The 18,099-nt window shown below is 42.5% G+C and overlaps 1 protein-coding gene across 1 annotated transcript in view; it reads right to left on the bottom strand.

The window, feature by feature from the left end:
• The window catches only part of DPT (dermatopontin), a 36,672-nt gene extending 25,465 nt beyond the window's left edge, over positions 1–11,207 (bottom strand). The window contains exon 1 of the mRNA XM_070385324.1: positions 10,640–11,207. Within this exon, the coding sequence (XP_070241425.1) occupies positions 10,640–10,944 (305 nt within the window). The 5' untranslated portion in view covers positions 10,945–11,207. The remainder of the gene's footprint in view (positions 1–10,639) is intronic.
• Between the last annotated feature and the right edge of the window lie 6,892 nt (positions 11,208–18,099).

The raw sequence follows: 18,099 nt of genomic DNA, 5'->3' as shown, positions 1-18,099 counted from the left end.
TCAGACATGACTGAGCAACTAAGCACAGCACAGCACAGCCACAAAACGGGGATGACAACTTCAGGCCTGATAGTATTGCATGAAGATTAAAGAGATGTTATATGTCAAGTGTCTACCCCAGAGCCTCATACAAAGTATGTTATGAAAAGACAGAAAAGGTAGTGGTTGTTACTATTACTGTTATCATAAATATTTGCAATTAAATGGAAGGAGAAGCTGCATCTGGGCCAAGAATTGTTCTAGGTGTCTTCTACAGTCTTCCAGGGAATTGAAAATTCTTCCATTAGGAGAATTTTGTAAAGACTGAAGTAAATAGAAATCTGAAGGTACAATGTCTGGTGGATAGGGGAATGAATCAGAACTTTCCAGCCAGGCTGTAACAGCTTTTGCCTGATCATCAAAGAAACATGCAGTCTTTCAGTATCCTGATAGAAGACTATGGGTTTTCTGTTGACTAAGTCCAGACACTTTCTGTCAAGTGATGCTTTCAGTTGGTCTAATTGGTAGCAGTACTTATTGAAATTAGTCATTTATTTTTCCAGAAGGAGTTCATAGTAGAGGACTCCCTTCTAACCTCACCATATATACATCATCAACTTCTTTGGATGAAGATTGGGCTTTGGTGTGGTTGATGGTTTTTCATTTTAAATGCTCATTATCTCTTCTGTTCTGCATTATTGTACAGTACCCACTTTTCATCTCCCATAACAATTTGTTTTTAAAATGGAATGGTTTAGTTACACCTAAGTAGAGAATTGTATGAGGAAATACTGTCAAGAAGGTTTCTGTTTTTTTTTTTTTTTCTGTTTAGCTTCCATGGAACATCAAAGCAATTAACATAACCAAGCTGGTGCAAATGATTCTCAGCACTTGATTTGGATATTTTGAGTATGTCGATTATTTCCCACATGGTATAGCATTGATTTTTCTCAATTAATGTCTCAATTTGATCACTATCAAATTCAACTGGTCCACTTGACCATGGAGCAATGTCCTATGAGAAATCTTCAGCACAAAACTTCACAAATCACTTTTGACATGTTTGATCAGTCACAGCACCTTCTCCATACACTGCACAATTTTTTTTTCCATTTCAGCTGCTTTTTTTGCCTTTCATGAAATCATAAAGCATAATATGCCAAAAATGTTGCTTTACTTCTTCCATCTCCAATATTAAAATGGTTGAACAAAAATTTACCAATTTTGATATATATTTTTTAAATCCACACTGATATGATAGCTGTTACAATACAGCCTAACAAAATTGTTTCAAGTGAAGTTAAAAAACAACTAAGCACTACTAGAGACATCTTATGGAAGAAACTGAATGAACTTTTTGACCAACCCAATAGTAATTTTGCCTTGCAGTATGATTGTGAAGTTCAAATAAGATTAGACCATGAGTAACTCAGGGGCATAGACTATATGTTATTCATCTTCATATTCCTGGAGTCTGGCAAAGTTTGTGATAATAAGTATTTGTTAGTGAATAAATAGGGAGAAGGCAATGGCACCCCACTCCAGTACTGTTGTCTGGCAAATCCCATGGATGGAGGAGCCTGGTAGGCTGCAGTCCATGGGGTTGCTAAGAGTTGGACACGACTGAGCGACTTTCCTTTCACTTTCCACTTTCATGCATTGGAGAAGGAACTGGCAACCCACTCCAGTGTTCTTGCCTGGAGAATCCCATGGACAGAGAAGCCTGGTAGGCTGCAGTCCATGGGGTCGCACAGAGTCAGACACGACTGAAGCGACTTAGCAGCAGTAGCAGCAGCAGTGAATAAATAGGCAAATGAATGAGGAATATTTTATAAATTATATAGCATCATATCAATTAAAATTAGGGTAATAGCACTTATACTTCATACCTGTTTCATTGCTTTTTCAATTGCTTAACTCTCACCTTTGTTTTTGAAGTCTGTGAGTTTGTTTCTGTTTTGTAAAGAAGTTCATTTGTATCACTTTTTTTTTAGATTACACATATCAGTGATATCATATGTTATTCGTCTTTCTCTGTCTGACTTACTTTACTCAGTATGATAATCTCTAGGTTCCTCCAAGTTCCGGCAAATGGCATAAGTTCATTCTTTTTCATGGATGAGTAGTATTCCATTGTATATATGTAGTGGGGAGATTAGGAGTCTGTGGTTAACATATATACACTACTATAATAAAACAGATAATCAAGAAGGATCTACTGTATAGCACAGGGAACTCTACTCAGTATCCTGTAATCACCTATATGGAAAAAAAAATGAGAAAGAATGTATCTATCTATTTATCTATCTATCTACATATATATATGTAATTGAATCACTTTGCTGTACACCTGAACCTAACACATTGTAAATCAGCTTTACTACAATATAAAATAAAATAAAATAAAATAAAATAATTTAAAAATGTAACCAAAGTGGTTTCCTGTGCAGGAAGATCTGCAGGCTTCTTCATCGAGGGTGCTAAGGACATTGGCTGGAATTTGGGCTGCTCAATGAACTAACTAGTCTTTTTTTAAGTTTTTTTTTTTTAATGTGAACTATTTTAAAGTCTTTATTGAATTTGTTATAATATTGCTCTTGCTGTTTATGTTCTGGCTTTTTGACCATGAGGCATGTGAGATTTTAGCTCCCAACTAGGGATTGAATCCACACCCTCAGCGGTTAAGAAGATAGATTCTTAACCGCTGACTGTCAAAGAAGTCCCTACCAGTCTCATTTGATATTCCACTACATATTTAGTGGGTCCCACAATGTGCCAGTATTATTCTATTGCTGAAAAATATTCTATACAGTGGTGAATGAGACAAACTCCTTATATTCATGTAGCTTATATTTTGAAGGAAACAAACTATAAAAATACAAACCAGGTAAGGACAAAGGCACCACAAGAAACATAAAGCAGATTGGAAAGCAGAAGGTGAAAGACACTGGTGTAGAGGAGCTGATCTGAGAAAACCAGGAGAGCACAGTGTGTACTTAATGACCAGCATAATGAATCAGAAAGGACTGCTCTTTACTAGACAGGACCTTGGTCTCAATTAGAATTACACTGTGGAAAACTGAGTTCCCACTGTTAAAAGAATTAAATAGAAATCTCAATTAAATAGTCAGGAGATGGACCAGAAGGGGGAGCTCTCACACCCTGTGATGCTGCTCAGCCAATGAGAGTTTGTCACAAGGGAACCAATGAAAAACCATGGACTCTACGTTTACTGTAGACCTCCCAACTCCTTTTACCCCCACAAAAGCGTTCTCTCCATTTTGTAGGGACTTGCACATGCCTCACCATGGTTGTAGACCCCAGATTGTAATTGTTTGCTCACGCCAACCAAATGCATTGTTTTCTGGAGCTATAACTGGCAATCTGTTTAAGTCAACATTTTGGTGTTCCACTGGGGGATCCAGTGAAGATCCTTGATCACTTTGAGGCTTGTGAGCAAACAGATGTGGTACCCACATTGAATTTGTTGATGCTCACTGCTTTCCTAACTGACCCCGAGATTTCTAAACAAATCTTTCTCCTGGATCTGAGCTTCACCCTCGTTGCATTTTGAAGCTTTCCAGGTTTTATTCAGGATCTGTCTTAAGGTTTCATCTTTTCTGGTTAAGACCTTGTTCCCCTATGAGAATATTTATTTGGCACTTTGACTCAATTTTTGAAATCAGACTGATACAGCTGGAACTGGCTGGCCATCAGTGCATGCCTTTAGGAAAGGGGGGCTGTCTTATTGGAAGTATGCTGAGTAGCTTCCTGTCTCTTTGGGGCCAGACTGCTGTCTTAGAACTGGTTGATACTAGACCTGCATGCAGTATGGGCTATTCGAGCTAAGTTGTTTGAAAATAATTCTCTTACTCAAGAGAAAACAGCTCTGAGAAAATAGGATCCCAGTTATTTAAATATTTTGAGGGTACCCCTTCCCTACAACAATCCTGGTCCATTTTATGTGTGAAAACCAAGGTTATTCTTCATGTTTACGTCTAACTAAATTGGATTGACCTAACCAAAGGCAATTAGGAATACCAATGACCATTCTGGGGGAACTTTTGAAATCCCTAAGCTTACTTTTCTCAAAACCAAATTGGACAGCCATCGCTCTAAATTTTCCAAAGCTAAGTGAAAAGCCTATTCTGATGGGTATTTTGAGGCTTCCAAATATTATCAGGAGACTAAAATTGCATCTCTGCAAAGTAAAATGTTCAGATTAACTGAGGAAAATGTTCAAAGAAAGATAACATGGCTCCCAAAGCCTCGGTTCTTCCTCGGCTTCTCTGTCTCTTACTCCACCTCTGCCACCTTGCCTGTCTCCTTCGGCACCCCCTGCTCAGGGCCCACCCTCAGTGCCATCTTTCTCCTTCTCTATCTTGCCGTCTACACCTCCTGTCTCCTGTGTGTGTTTGTGTGCTCAGTCACTTCAGGCGTGTCTGACTCTTTGTGACCACACGGACTGTAGCCCACCAGGCTCCTCTGTCCATGGGATTCTCCAAGCAAGAATACTGGAGTGGGTTGCCATGCCCTCCTCCAGGGATCTTCCTGACCCAAGGATCAATCCTGCATCTCATGTGACTCCTGCATTGCAGGTGGATTCTTTACCGCTGAAGCCCTGGGGAAGCCCCTATATCTCATATAGACCCCCAATCCCCCAGTACTGATTCTCTCGCCAGGCTTCCTCTTTTCTCTGAAGGTCTCCCCATTCTCTTTTCCTCTGAACTGATCAGAAACTGTCCCTTTCAAATTAAGCCTTTTGGGAACCCAGAGGCTCAACCCTTAATCTCTAATATTTCCTGGACTAAAGCTAAACTGCAAGCCACAAACTTTTCCCCAAAGTAACTGAAGATCCTCATAGATTTGCTGAGTACTTTAGTCATTCAAACTTATCAACCTGGTTTCTTCAACATATATCAGCTAGTTCATATGCTTGTCAGTGAAGACAATGCCCAAATTCGAATGAAAATAGCTAATATAGAAATTCCTTAAAGGTCTCTAGAATTACAACTGTAAGACCAACACACTAACTTACTATGTGTCCAGGCTCAGGCAATCACTAGGCATATTCATTGAGTTATTACAAGGGCTTTTCTAAAGCCTGTTGATTGGAACAAAATTCAGGCTGGCACACAAAAATTTCACGAATGTGTTTATAACTATTACAACTGACTTCAGATTATTTTTAAAGCAAATTCTGATCTTTCTCCAGATGTTGATTCCATTTGGGTAGCTCTAAACTCTATGCTTAGTAACAGGCTGATGCGGGACCTCTCCCTTCTAGTAAAAAGAACCAGCATGGAATACAAAACTGTCCACTCCAGACTCAGTTAACCTAATAAACCAGCACTCTCTTACTTTAGATGAGTTACCTAAAAGGAAGACTGCCAAAATTCTTAATCTTCAACTTCAGCAAATGAAGGCCGCTAAGTGAACCCCTTCCTCTAAGTTTCTGCTATTTTTGCAAAAAGTCAGGACATTGGAAAATAATTTGCTACAAATTTAAGGGCTTTAGTTGCCTTCAGCCCTTTAATCAACCTTTCCAACATCCTCCCAGTCCTCAATGACTAGACTCCTGGGAACAAAAGGAGCTCCTCCCAATCATCCTTCTTAAATGGCTTGAAAAAAATTTGTCCAGGTTGGGGGTGAATCTCTTCCAGTTCTAACTGACACTGGAGCCACGTTCTGGGTACTCAACTGCACTATTTAAATCAGCCCTTGCCTTGTAGTACTAAAACAATTCAAATAGCGGGAAATCTCTAATAAACCTCATGAGGTTTCTGTCTCTGAATATATTCCCTTTTGCTTAGGCCTTTTAAGAGGCACATACCTTTTTCCCTTAGTTTCTTTTCCCTTCCATTTATTAGGTGAAGACTTCTTAGAGACGTATACAGGTGCGAGTGCATGCTCAGTCACTAAGTCATCTCCAAATCTCTGCGACCTGTTGGACTATAGCCCACCAAGCATCTCTGTCTATGGGATTTTCCAAGAATACTGGAGTGGGTTGCCATTTCCTTCTCCAGGGGATCTTCCTGACCCAGGGATTGAACCTGTGTCTCCCTCATTGGCAGGTGGTTTCTTTACCATTGAGCCACCAGGAAAGCCAAAGAAATATACAGGACTTTTTCCTAAAAGGAGAAAATAATTCTAGAATTTGACAGTAGTCATCAAAGCAGCCAACCAGGTGAATTAAGTGATTCTTTGACATTTATTTGTTTTGCTCTTGATGGTACTAGAGCTGATTCTGGAAACAACTGATCATCTGCTTCTACTGAATCAATTACCACCTTTTTTGTGGCAAAATCTCCAACTGATATCAGGAAAATTAGCCCACTACACATCAAAATTCAAACAGATCCCTTAAAACCTCTTCCCAGAATTAATCAATATCCTGTAAGTAAAGAAGCCCTTCAAAGCATAAAAATCATATTAGATTATAAGGCTCAACACCTCATTGTCCCTTATTCTAGTCCCTATATGTTATGTTAGTTGCTCAGTCATGTCCAGCTGTTTGCAACCCTATGGACTGTAAGCCTGCCAGGCTCCTCTGTCCATGGGGTTCTCCAGGCAAGAATATTGGAGTAGGTAGCCATTCGCTTCTCCGGGGGATCTTCCTGTGTGGGATCGAACCCAGGTGTCCCATTTACAGGCAGACTCTTTACCATCTGAGCCACAGGGGATCCCAATGCTCCTATTTTACTGATGAGAAAACTTGAGGACTGAGAGTGGAGGTTTGAGACAGAACCATTTAACCATTTTTGTACCTCAGTAGAAGTTCTCCTGAATTCTCATCACACTGAACATTTCTCAGTCAGCTGTCTCACCTCACAAGAAGTCCTTTGGCTAACTGTTCCTCGCACCACTCATTCATGTTGTTATAACCTTGACTCTGCTACTCTTCTCCCCTCTGGCACTGATGAAGTTCCTCATGATTGCTTAACACTGATGGGATGGCCTACTGACTTCTTGTGATGATCTTTAGGAAGTTTTCTGGGTAACTGTGATTATTCTTGGTTCACTGACAGTTCTTATTTAAAAGATGACAATGGCATATACTGTGCTGGGTATGCTATTGCAACTTCTTCTTATATTTTTGAGGTAGTACCTTTATCTATGGCTACTTCAGCTTAACAGGCTGACTCATATGCTCTTATGTGGGCCTGTACCTTTTAGCCAAGGATAAAACTGCCAGAATTTATACTAATAGTAGATATGCTTTTGGAGTAGCTCATGATTTTGGAACGTGGTGGAAGTAATGTGCTTTCCTCTTGTTTATCACGTGACTTATCTTTGGTGAATTATTAAATTCAAATAGTCAGTTCCAAAACAAGCTACCATTTTGAAATGTCTCCTTGGGAATTCTTTGAGGACCTGGGAAAAAAGCAAATGCCAGGAGACTGAATGTTCTTCTGAATTCAGACTCCATGTAAAGCTGACTTGCCTCTTTAATCAGCCTGGTCAAATTACAGATTCACAAAATCTTTGTTGACTGCCCATAATGTGCCAGGAATTTGTTTTAGGTTTGTGTTAGAGTTCTCCTACACTTTAGCTTGTGAGCATCACAGTACTTCTCCCTAACAGCTTGCAATATGGGTATTACACTTTTTTTCCAGAATGAGAAATTGAATGCCCAAGACCACAGCGCTCAGAGATGATAGGAAAAGGAGCTGTGAATCAAAGTTTCCTGATTCTAAAACCAGACCTCCTCTCACCACACTCCAGCTCAGCCTCGCTAACAAATTTTAGCTTCACCTTGTCCCACATGGGACCCACATGTCCTACAGCCTGGGTCAACCCAAGTTTGAGAAGATTCCCTGAGAACAACTGGGGCATGCTCTGAGATGGCAAAATGCCACTCATGGGACCAAGGTAAAGCCTCCAAGCAGTTGTAAGTTGGGGCCAGCATGCACACTTCAGAATCTGGCACCTAAAGATGTGATTTTTCAACAGAGAAGCCCTAGCAAACAGCCATGTTACAAGTCAACTCAGACATGTCAAAAGCAATTTTTAAAGACTGTGCTCCATTTAACAAGAATCTTTAGCAGATCCTATGTGTTTTTGTTATATCTGTGTTTGAGACTCCTCCACCCCCTTTAAAACTAAGCTTGCAAGCAAATGTAGTTATACAAGGCAGCCATATTGCACAAAACTATCAACTCTTCCCCCAGAATAGATTAAGAACCCACAGTCAACGGGAAGATATAATTGCTCCCCAGTTTATGAACAATTTCTCTCCTGATTTTTTCACCGAGACTGGAGCCTAAACTAAAAGCAATAATCATCTAATAGAAGTGCCTCTGGGGTAATCGGGATCAGTCCTGGGGCAGCTGAGTCCTACTGGTTTTCGTTTGTACATTTTTTTTTTTTTTAAACTCTGTGATTAATGGAGGAGGAGATGGAGACAACAGAGGGTGGAAAGGAGGAAAGAAAAAAAAAATCATTTGACTCTGCACAATCAAAAATGTGGAGGAAGTGAAGGCGGAAGAGAGATTGTGTCTGTCCGCTTCTCATTTGATTCCCATTGGCCAAACAAAATCATATAATTTGCACTCCCTCTCATGCTTTTCTTCAAATAGTTTGGGAGTTAATGACAAACAGGTCACACGTTGGCAAGTTTGAAACTAAACACAATTTGCCTTCTCTCCCTAGCAGGGATAAACACAAAGATCAACAGAATGAAAGAACAATCCAGCTGTATTTTCAGAGCCAAGCAGAGATTAGGAGCCTTGGAGCCCTACAAGATTAGGCAGTCTAACTGCTTATTTTCCAAATGAGGTGGGAGCCTAAAGAGCCGAACCCATGGTCCAAGGTCACCAGGCAAGTTGTCTTCAGAAGCAGGATCCAAGTCCAGGCCTCCTGATTCAGAGTCCAGCTCTTCCTTTAGGATTTAAAAAATCATCTGAGTGCTGTTTTGTGTGGCTCTAAAAGGGGCCATTAGAAAGGGGCCACACCCATCTACTGGTCCCCTAAATTGGAGGACTAGACAGACAGTTGTAATTAGGTCATCCCCAGGCTCTGTGCCAGGCAATGGCCTGCCTACGGGAAGCCACTGGAGACTGTCATTGAGGTGAAGCTGGACTCTGAGTCAGCCATCTGTCTGGAAGGGTTTTAGATAATTAAATATGCTCGCTGGAGGCAGTGGGGATGGATGAATAAGGCCTGATAAAGGGGCCCCCACCTGCAGCTGTGAACTGTTACCCCCATCCCTTTTGCAGGCTGGCTGAGCCCCTCTTCAGTCCTGGCAGTAATCAAGCTGACCCCATCCCTCCAGGACTAGCTTCTGCTGTCATCTTACAGAGCCCTCCCTTCCCAGGATGAAGAACTGCCCTGAGTCCAGTCCCTACCACCCTGACCCATGCTGACTGAGCCCATGCAGTGGGGCAGCAGACTCTCAAGTAGCCCATCACCATGGCTAAGCACTTATGCTCTGGAGCTGAAACTCGCTGGATCCAAATCCTTGATCGACCATTTTCCATTTGAGGAAACCCCTGATCTCTAGACATCAGTTTATCTACCCATAAAGTGACTTATAGATTTAAAGCACTCAGCATGGTGCTTGGTTGGGTTAAGCAATCAATGACAGCTATTTTTATTGCTTAGAAGTCCTCTTTATTGCCTGGCTCCTCCAACCATCAGTCTTTTTCTCCTGACCTCTCATCTCTGTTCTGGTGGAGTGACACTCAGAATTTTGTGCTTGACCACCCCTAAGCCCCAATCCACCACATGCCCACGGAGACCCCTCAGTAGAATCTCCTCTTAACCAGCCAGCTGGGCTTCCTCCTCCCCAGGCCAGCCTCCCCCTGAGTCTGCCTTCACCCTCTCCCCCAACCCACTCTGTGGCCTTGCCTCCACGCAGGCTGCTAACTGGCCTCACAGTGCATAGCTCCTGGGATGGGCTCTGACCGAGTACTAGTGTGAGACAGTCACACTCCACAGTGAAGACACAGGCTCAGGCCATTTCTGGGTCATTAACCATTGCAGAACCCAGTTGAATGAGAAGACTTCTCCCAAAAGATTTCAGTAAACTATTTCCCAGCAATGAAATCCATTTTAAATGCAGACAGAGAAGGACCTTGGTACTCAAAACTGAGAGGGCACATTTAATTGGGATGGCAAAAAGCCATTTCATTTCACTTCTCTTGGCTTAAATTTCTTTGACCTCTTTCCCCCACTCATTAGCCTTAAATCAATATTTCTCAAACTGTAGTGAAGGTTCTGTTGTTTATTTTCCCCAATCTATTGGATACCAATACTTTTTTTGTAAGATAGTCTGAATAAGTTATTACCATACTAAAGTGCCACTTGGATGTTACAGCAAAATTGAATTGCTACAAAGTTTCATAAAGACTTTCAGTTTCTGTACTTATCTTTTGGCAAACTAGTAAATGTTTCACAAAGCCATACTAGCCCCTGGACCAAACTGAGAGCCACAGAGAAGTCCATCTGCCATGGACACCCCTCTGCCCCATCGTGAGTTTTTGTCCTGTAAAGTGGTCTGCTCAGCATCGACCCTGTCACACCCGGAGCATGCAATGGAAAGGATCGTGGTAGGATCTGCCCAGTCTCCAGTGAGCTCTCTTCCCTGAGGGTCAAGCCTCCCCCAGCGAGAGGGGTCTGTTACTGCCTCACCAGCCGTGTGCAGCGCGCTGGCTCTTACCATTCCATTCCAGCCCTGTTGATCTCCTCCCACCAGCACTCCGTAGGCTCCCCCAGGCTCTGGGGTGTGGGCATGCAGGCGTAGTTCCACTGTCTGTCGGAACCTTCCTTCTTGTTGAAGATGCTCCTCACGGCCACCACCACCTGCCCGTGGGGACACTGGTAGCTGAAGCCCTGCCGGTTCAGATTCACCCACCCATCGTCACTGTAGTCATGGTACTGATGATAGGAGTACCCATAGTCACCATACTGTCCCCAAGCCACGGTGACCAGTGGCAGAAGCACCCACAGAAGAGTGAGGTCCATGCCGTCTGGGCTTCTGGCAGAAACTGTCACCCTATGTCTGCTGGGCTGCTGGTTTTATACAGCTGCTGCTGACATGTGGCTTCCAGATGTGGGTGAGCAGGCTCCAACTGCAGTGTGTCATCGTTTAAGCAAAACTTTTCGGCGCGGAAATATTGGCCATAAGTACATTCAGTTTGTTTTAAGGTGGAATTCTAAGAAAATGTAAGGAACATGCAAATGGAAGAAACTCCTAGAGAAGGAAAAAATTAGCAGTTAGATTATAAAAGCAAATGGCTTCACACTCCTTAGAAACAGTGTCAGAATAAAAACAGTGTGTTTGTCCCTCCTCTCTTAGCACCTCACCTCTCTCTGCCCCTGCTCCACCCACCACTAGCAAACCCCTGTATTTATTCTTCAAACCACCAACCACCCTTCCAGGATCACACAAATATGCAGAACGAGATTTCGAAACACCAAAATAATAGGATGAAGGAGCAGAATCATTTAGATTTCTGTAAGTCTGGATGCTTGCTTTTTAAAATGTTTTTCTTTGTGTGTGTGTGTGTGTGTGTGGTAAGTCCCTTAATATAAAACATACTATTTTAACCATATTTAACTGTACAGTTCAGTGGCACCAAGTACATTCACATTGCTGTGTAAATCTCACCAACAACCACCTTCCAAATTTTTCACTTTCCTTAACTGAAACTCTGTTCCCATTAAACACTAAGTCCCCATTTCCCCTCCCCATATCAGTCCCCACTCCCTGGTCTCTGGAAGCTAACAAGATACTTTCTGATTCTATGAATTTGTTTGCTCTAGGTATAAGTGGAGTCAAATACTGTTCCTACTGACTGTATATTGGAATGCATTTTAAGGTTAATTTAATAAATGTCGTATAAACAGATTATACCTTCTTTTTGCCCCTGTGCTACACAGTAGGTTCTTGTTAGTTATCTGTTTTATATACGTCAATCCCCATCTCCCATCCTAACCCTGCTTTCAAGTTCCCAGCCCAATCCCTTTTAACCCTGAGTATAAGCATGGAATGGGCTTCCCAGGTAGTGTTAGTGGTAAAGAACCCGCCTAAGGCAGGAGACATAAGAAACGCAGGTTCGATCCCTGCGTCAGGAAGATTCCCTGGAGGACGGCATGGTAATTCACTTTAGTATTCTTGCCTAGAGAAGGCCATGGACAGAGGAGCCTGTAGGGCTACAGCCCATAGAACTGCAAAGAGTTGGATAGGACTGAATGACTGAGCACATGCATAAGTATGGAATACCAATTTTCAAGCTACTCAGAATTTTAAAGTCACATATGGATATATTATGGGCCTCTGGAAAGATAACTTGGGCATTGTCTCTACACTTAAGCATCCTTCTGAGCTGCTGAAACTGGACCCAGCTACGCCTAGAAACTGTGCTTGGCTTTTCAATACATAATGAGTTTAATCTGAATAAAGTCACATTTTATCCTTTGGTGGTTTTCCCTTCCATGTTTTCTTTTTAATGAGGTATATTTGCATATAATAAAAGTCATCTCTTCTGTGTTCAGCATACAGTCATTCATCCAGCACCATAATCACAACATAGAATAGTTCCATCAACCCTCAAGTTCCCTTACACCCCTTGGTAGTCAAATCCTTCCCAAAATCCAGCCACTGGTAAACACTGAACTACTTTCTGTTACTGGAGTTTTGCCTTTTCTAGGATATTCCGTAGATGGAATCACACAGCATGCTATCTTTTGTCTGATTCCTTTCACTAGAAATCTTTTCAAGATCCATCCATGTCATTAAATATCAGTAGTTCGTTTCTATATACTGTTGGTGTGACTGTACTACAGACTGCTTATATACTACCAGTTGAAAGAATGTAAGTTTATACATAGTATCAATAGTATATATACATCAACCCCAATCTCCCAGTTCATCCCATCCCCCTCTACCCCGCCTTGGTATCCATACATTTGCTCTCTACGTCTGTATCTCTATTTCTGCTTTGTAAATAAGGTCATGCTGTATAGGAGAAACTCATATAACATTGTAAAGAAGCTATATTCCAATAAAATTTTTTTAGAAAGAATGTAAGTTTGGAGATTGGGATTGACATACATACATTAGTATGTATGAAATATATAAGTAATGAGAACCTATTGCATAGCACAGGAAATTCTACTCTGTGATGATGTAAATGGGAAGGAAATCTATAACTGATTCATTGTGCTGTACAGCAGAAACTAACACAACATTGTTAAGCAACTATATTCCAATAAAATTGATTTTTTAAAAAGCAAAAAAGGAATATAAGTTTAATGCATGTACAGCTCACCATGTATTTTCAACTAGGTTATTATATTATCTTTCTCACAGCCTTATATAGTAGTGAGGCATTATTGCGATTTTTTTTTTTCCCCACTGGTAAGAAAACTGTGGTCAGGAAGTTTTTTGGTTCAAATTCCTAGAGCTGGAAGGCCATGACCCCCAGATCTTCTGAGTCCTAGTCTGTGATTCCTTTCATCATTTTATCAAAACTAAAGTCTACCAATTACACTAGTACATCAACATTTAGAAATAATTTCCAAATAAAATATTTATAAGTTTTTATAATATTAAAACACACACTGAGCCTTCCCTGGTGGTCCAGTGGCTAAGACTCCATGCTCTCAATGCAGGGGACCTGAGTTCTGTTCCTGGTCAGAGAACAAGATCCCACATACCACAACTAAAGATTCCATATGCTACAAGGAAGAGAGAAGATACTACCTGCCACAGCTAAGGCCTGGTGCAGCCAAACAAATAAATATTAAACACATGCACACTAATTCACATTATGAATTTCTGCTATTGTTGGCAAAGTATGCTCAGTAGGCCCTGGGGAACTTTGAGAACTAAGTTCTCAATAATTAATCACAATAATTATTAATCTAAGTATTAGATTAATAGTTTTCAAAGTGAGGTTCTAGGACCTGCAACATCAGCATCCCTTAGAAAATTGTTGGTAGCTCAAATTCTCTGGCCCTGTGAAGTGAAAGTCATTCAGTTGTGTCTGTGACTTCATACCTATGCAGTTCTTTGTGGCTAAATGCGTGTTAAGTCACTTCAGTCATGTCTGACTGTTTGCCACCCTATGGACTGTAGCTTGCCAGGTTTCTCAGTCCATGAGATTCTCCAGGCAAGAATACTGGAGTGGGTTGCCATGCCCTCATCCAGGGGATCTTCCTGACCCAGAGATCGAACCCGTATCTCTTATGTCTCCCGCACTAACAAACAGGTTCTTTACCACTAGCAGGACCTGGCTATACACAGGGTCCTTATATACACACTCTCAGGAAAGCTGGTGAGTATCTGCTGAACCATTCATATCTTCCCTCCAAAAAGAATGTTATCAGCTTCCCAGTTTATCTGAGGAAGGTCCGAATAGCCCCGGCACACCCAGGCTGTCCTCCTCTTCCTTAAGCTTGTCTCTCTTTGTGTGATCCTTTGCTTTCCTGTGATGGAATCCACCTTTTTGCCATTTGAAGTTAACTGTAAGAGCTAAAATGTTAAAAAATGCTCATATTGGAGGCAGCAGAGAAAGAATAAGAGCTGAAGTTAAGGAGAGAAGATTGGGAGGGGTAGAATAAAGTGCATCTACTGTGTGCTGGATTCTCTACCATGTGCTTCACATTGGACAGGCCAGTTAATCTTCCAGCGGTTAATCTAGGATAACCATTTTATGGTTGAGGAAAATGAGGTTCAGAAAGCATTAGTCATTTGCCCTAATTTTTCATAGCTAGCTCAAGGCACAAAGGGGACTTCAATGAAATCATCAATCCTTTTCTCATAATCAGGAGATGATATTAACCAAGGTAGTGATAAAACCTGAAAGCGGTGGCACAAGATCCCTAGAACAGCAGAGGCTCAAGGACTCTAACCAAGTGGGTTAGAATTCTGGTTTTGCAAGTAAATGAAACTAGACCAGAGTTTCACGACATCAGAACTATTGATACTTTGAGCCAAATGATTCCTTGTTGGGGATACTGTCCTGCATGTTGTGGGATGCTGTGCAGCATCCCTGGCCTCTATTGAGTAGATGTCAGTAGATCTTGCCTCTGCAACATGTGACAACCAAAAATGCCTCCACATTGCCACCTGTTCCCTGGGAGATAAACTCATCTCTGGCTGAGAACCACTGAGTTAGACAAACCTGTTTCATTGTCTGTTAAACGAGAGATAATAACCACCATGAGATTGTTGTGAGAATCTCATCAAATTGTGGTCTGCCAAAGCCTTTGTAAATTCTAACGCTTGACACAAATGGAGGTTGTCATTATCACCCCAGAGAAACACAAGACGCTGGATAGGAGGCATCATTATGCAAATTAGTGTGATGAGCAGCCGAGGGCTCAGCAGGCAGCCGAGTGTCCCTGCACAGGCACGTGACTGGTGCAATTCGTTTGGGAATGAGCAAAGCTGGGAGCCTGTTGTTTCCCCACCCTCAGGGGCTGCAGTAGTCCATATGATGAGAGTGGATGGCAGAGGTCACTGAGAATGAGTTTGTGGGAAGAGATGTCAGGAGGACAGGGTTGGGCAATGAAGACTGAGAGTGAGGGACAAGAATTCAGGAGATTTGGAAGCAGCAGGCAGAAGGAGGAGCCTTTATGGTGGAGAAGGAGGACTTCGTGTGCACTGGGACCAAGATTGTGAAGGGGGAGCCAAGCCAGGTTAGTTCTGAGATGCTCATGAAAGGAAGGTGGCAGGTCTAAGTGCCTCATCAGTGCTCAGAGATCTGTGAGGATGAAGGAAGCCCAGAGACATGTAGGCTGCTGGATATATGGCTTTAGTAGATATATTATATGCTTGTAAGTGAAACAACATAAATCAGAATACACGTCATCAGGAGTTGATCTGCTAGAGAACATAGTAAAGAAATGTCCCATTGGGAACACATGGATACAGATGAGGAAAAAAGATAATAATTCAATCGGAAAAACACTTAAGGGCTGTCATCCCAAGTCAAATTTCCTAATTCAAAATCAGCCTCCTCAATGCTTAAAACTCTGTGTATAATCCACATGATCCAGCAGGAAGTGGGCACTCAGTAAACATTTGGTCTTTTCCATTTGTGGGGCTTTAACATGATTCAGTTTATCTGAGCATTGTTGAACTGGGTTTATTATATACATTTTACCAATTTGGAAACGAAGGCTTTGAGAGGTAATGCCCAAAGTTGCAGACATATTGGGTGAGAGGGTCTGAATATCAACCCATGTTTCCCAGTTCCAATCTGAGGATCCAGAAGCATACAACACTGCACTGACAGTCCCCAGGGCTTGGCCAGGTTTCTCCGGTAAGACTTGAAGTCTGTGTCCCGTAGGGGAGCAAGGTGACCAATCCTGAGGAATCTCAAAAGATCCAGCTCATGCACATTTAGCAAGCCCTGAAAGTGACTTTCATCTCCAGGGAGACAGTATTCCCATCATCTCGGCCAGTCGGTTCCCCAGCACTATCTGCCTGCTGCTTCTGATCACGCCTAGCTCCCTTCACTAAGATTCACGCTCTTACTCTCTTTCCTGCAGCGATGCATTTGGACTTCCTTTGGCTTTGTACAATCACTTCACCTCTCCGGGCTTCTGATACTGGACTTGGTCACCTAGGAAGCCTATTGTCTCTCCCAAGTCTAAAAACACAAGCCCACTACACATCGGCATTTCTCAACTTCAGGTCACCCAGACCACCTGGATCCAAATGTTCCAAAAGCAGATTCCTGGGGTCCTATCTGCCCTACTGGAGTGCAGTCTCTGGAGAGGGGGCTCTGGAATTTGTCTTTTTAATGAGCTCTCGCACCCCCATTCCCACCACCATGATGTTCATACATAACCAAATCTAGAACCACAGGCCAAGGGGCATATCCATTCCCTGAGAACAAGTCTGATTCATATTCTTCCCTAACTGAGTGAAGCAGAATAAGACAAGGTTCCTCTGCCCTGTACCTGGTGTGGCCCTGGCTCCTGGGCCTGTGGGCTGTGGTCAGGGCTTGGTCCTCTAATCCTGTGTTCACGGAGCCCACTCTGCCCTCCCGCTCCCGCTCCACCCATGCAGACAGTGACAGAGCAGAGGGGAAAACTGCAGGCCAGCCTTCCTCCCCTCCCCGTAGGCAGCCTGGAGCCAGGCACACTGCACACTAATGACTCCTATTTCCCAGCCCAGCGTTATAAGATGCTGCAGTATTAACATCTACCCAAATCACTCAGCCCTCTTTGCAGGGTTGTGTGCCTGTGTCTGTGTGCACGCACAAGTGTGTGCACATTCATGCACTCATACATACAGCCCTATACTTTCCTTTTAATCTATATGAAATTAAATAAAACGGTATGTGGAAAGTGCTTGAGGAGAGGCTGGTATTAAAAAAAAAAAAGAAGTCATGGTTTTGTAAGTAACGTACTGGATATTCTCATTTCACTTTTGGATCACTTCTCTTTCCAGCACTGCGCCCTGGGAAGGTTAATTCACTGAATGAGTGTGCCGTCCTGCCCTTGGGTCCTGATCAGGCTTGGCCAGTGGGAGGCACCAGGGGAATATGAAAGGGAGAGAAAAAGGGTCAAAATGTTAATTTCCCTGCTAAGTCCTGGTAAGCAGTGGCTGGATTTCTTTCCATGAGGCCTCAGCCTCTGTCAGCTGTCCCCTCTTCCAGGACAGAGTTCTAGACATCACTCTTTCCCTGCCCCTTCAGACCTGGGGGTAGGGTGGGGGAGTGGTTTTTCAGCTGTTTTTAGTGGAGCCTGCCTGGGTATTCACCCTTAATCCTGCTCAAACATTTGCACATGATTCTTTCATTTATTCTCTCCAATCATCTCTTTTGAATATGTACCTTTTTCTTGTCAGGACCTGACTGATATAAGTGATAACTGGCTGAATTCAATACAAGAGTGACTCTGAAACACAGTAACTGTCCCCAGCACTGAGAATGCCTCCAGAAGCTTGTGGCTCTTAGCTACTCAGTGCGAGAAAAATGTTCTCTTCAGTTGTGTGATGTTGAGAACCGTCAATGTGGTTCCTTCTTCAGTGGGAAGCCAGCCCCAACTCTACCCCCAGTCTTCTACCCTCGATGTTCATGCCACTCCATCCAAAGGCCCACCTTTGCAACCTGTGCCCCTTGGGAAGTCAATGTTAAATCTTATCCAGAAAACAGACTG

The sequence above is a fragment of the Bos mutus genome, chromosome 16 (genome assembly GCF_027580195.1).
Source record: "Bos mutus isolate GX-2022 chromosome 16, NWIPB_WYAK_1.1, whole genome shotgun sequence".
NCBI lineage: Eukaryota > Metazoa > Chordata > Mammalia > Artiodactyla > Bovidae > Bos > Bos mutus.
This window is presented reverse-complemented; position numbering and strand designations above follow the sequence as displayed.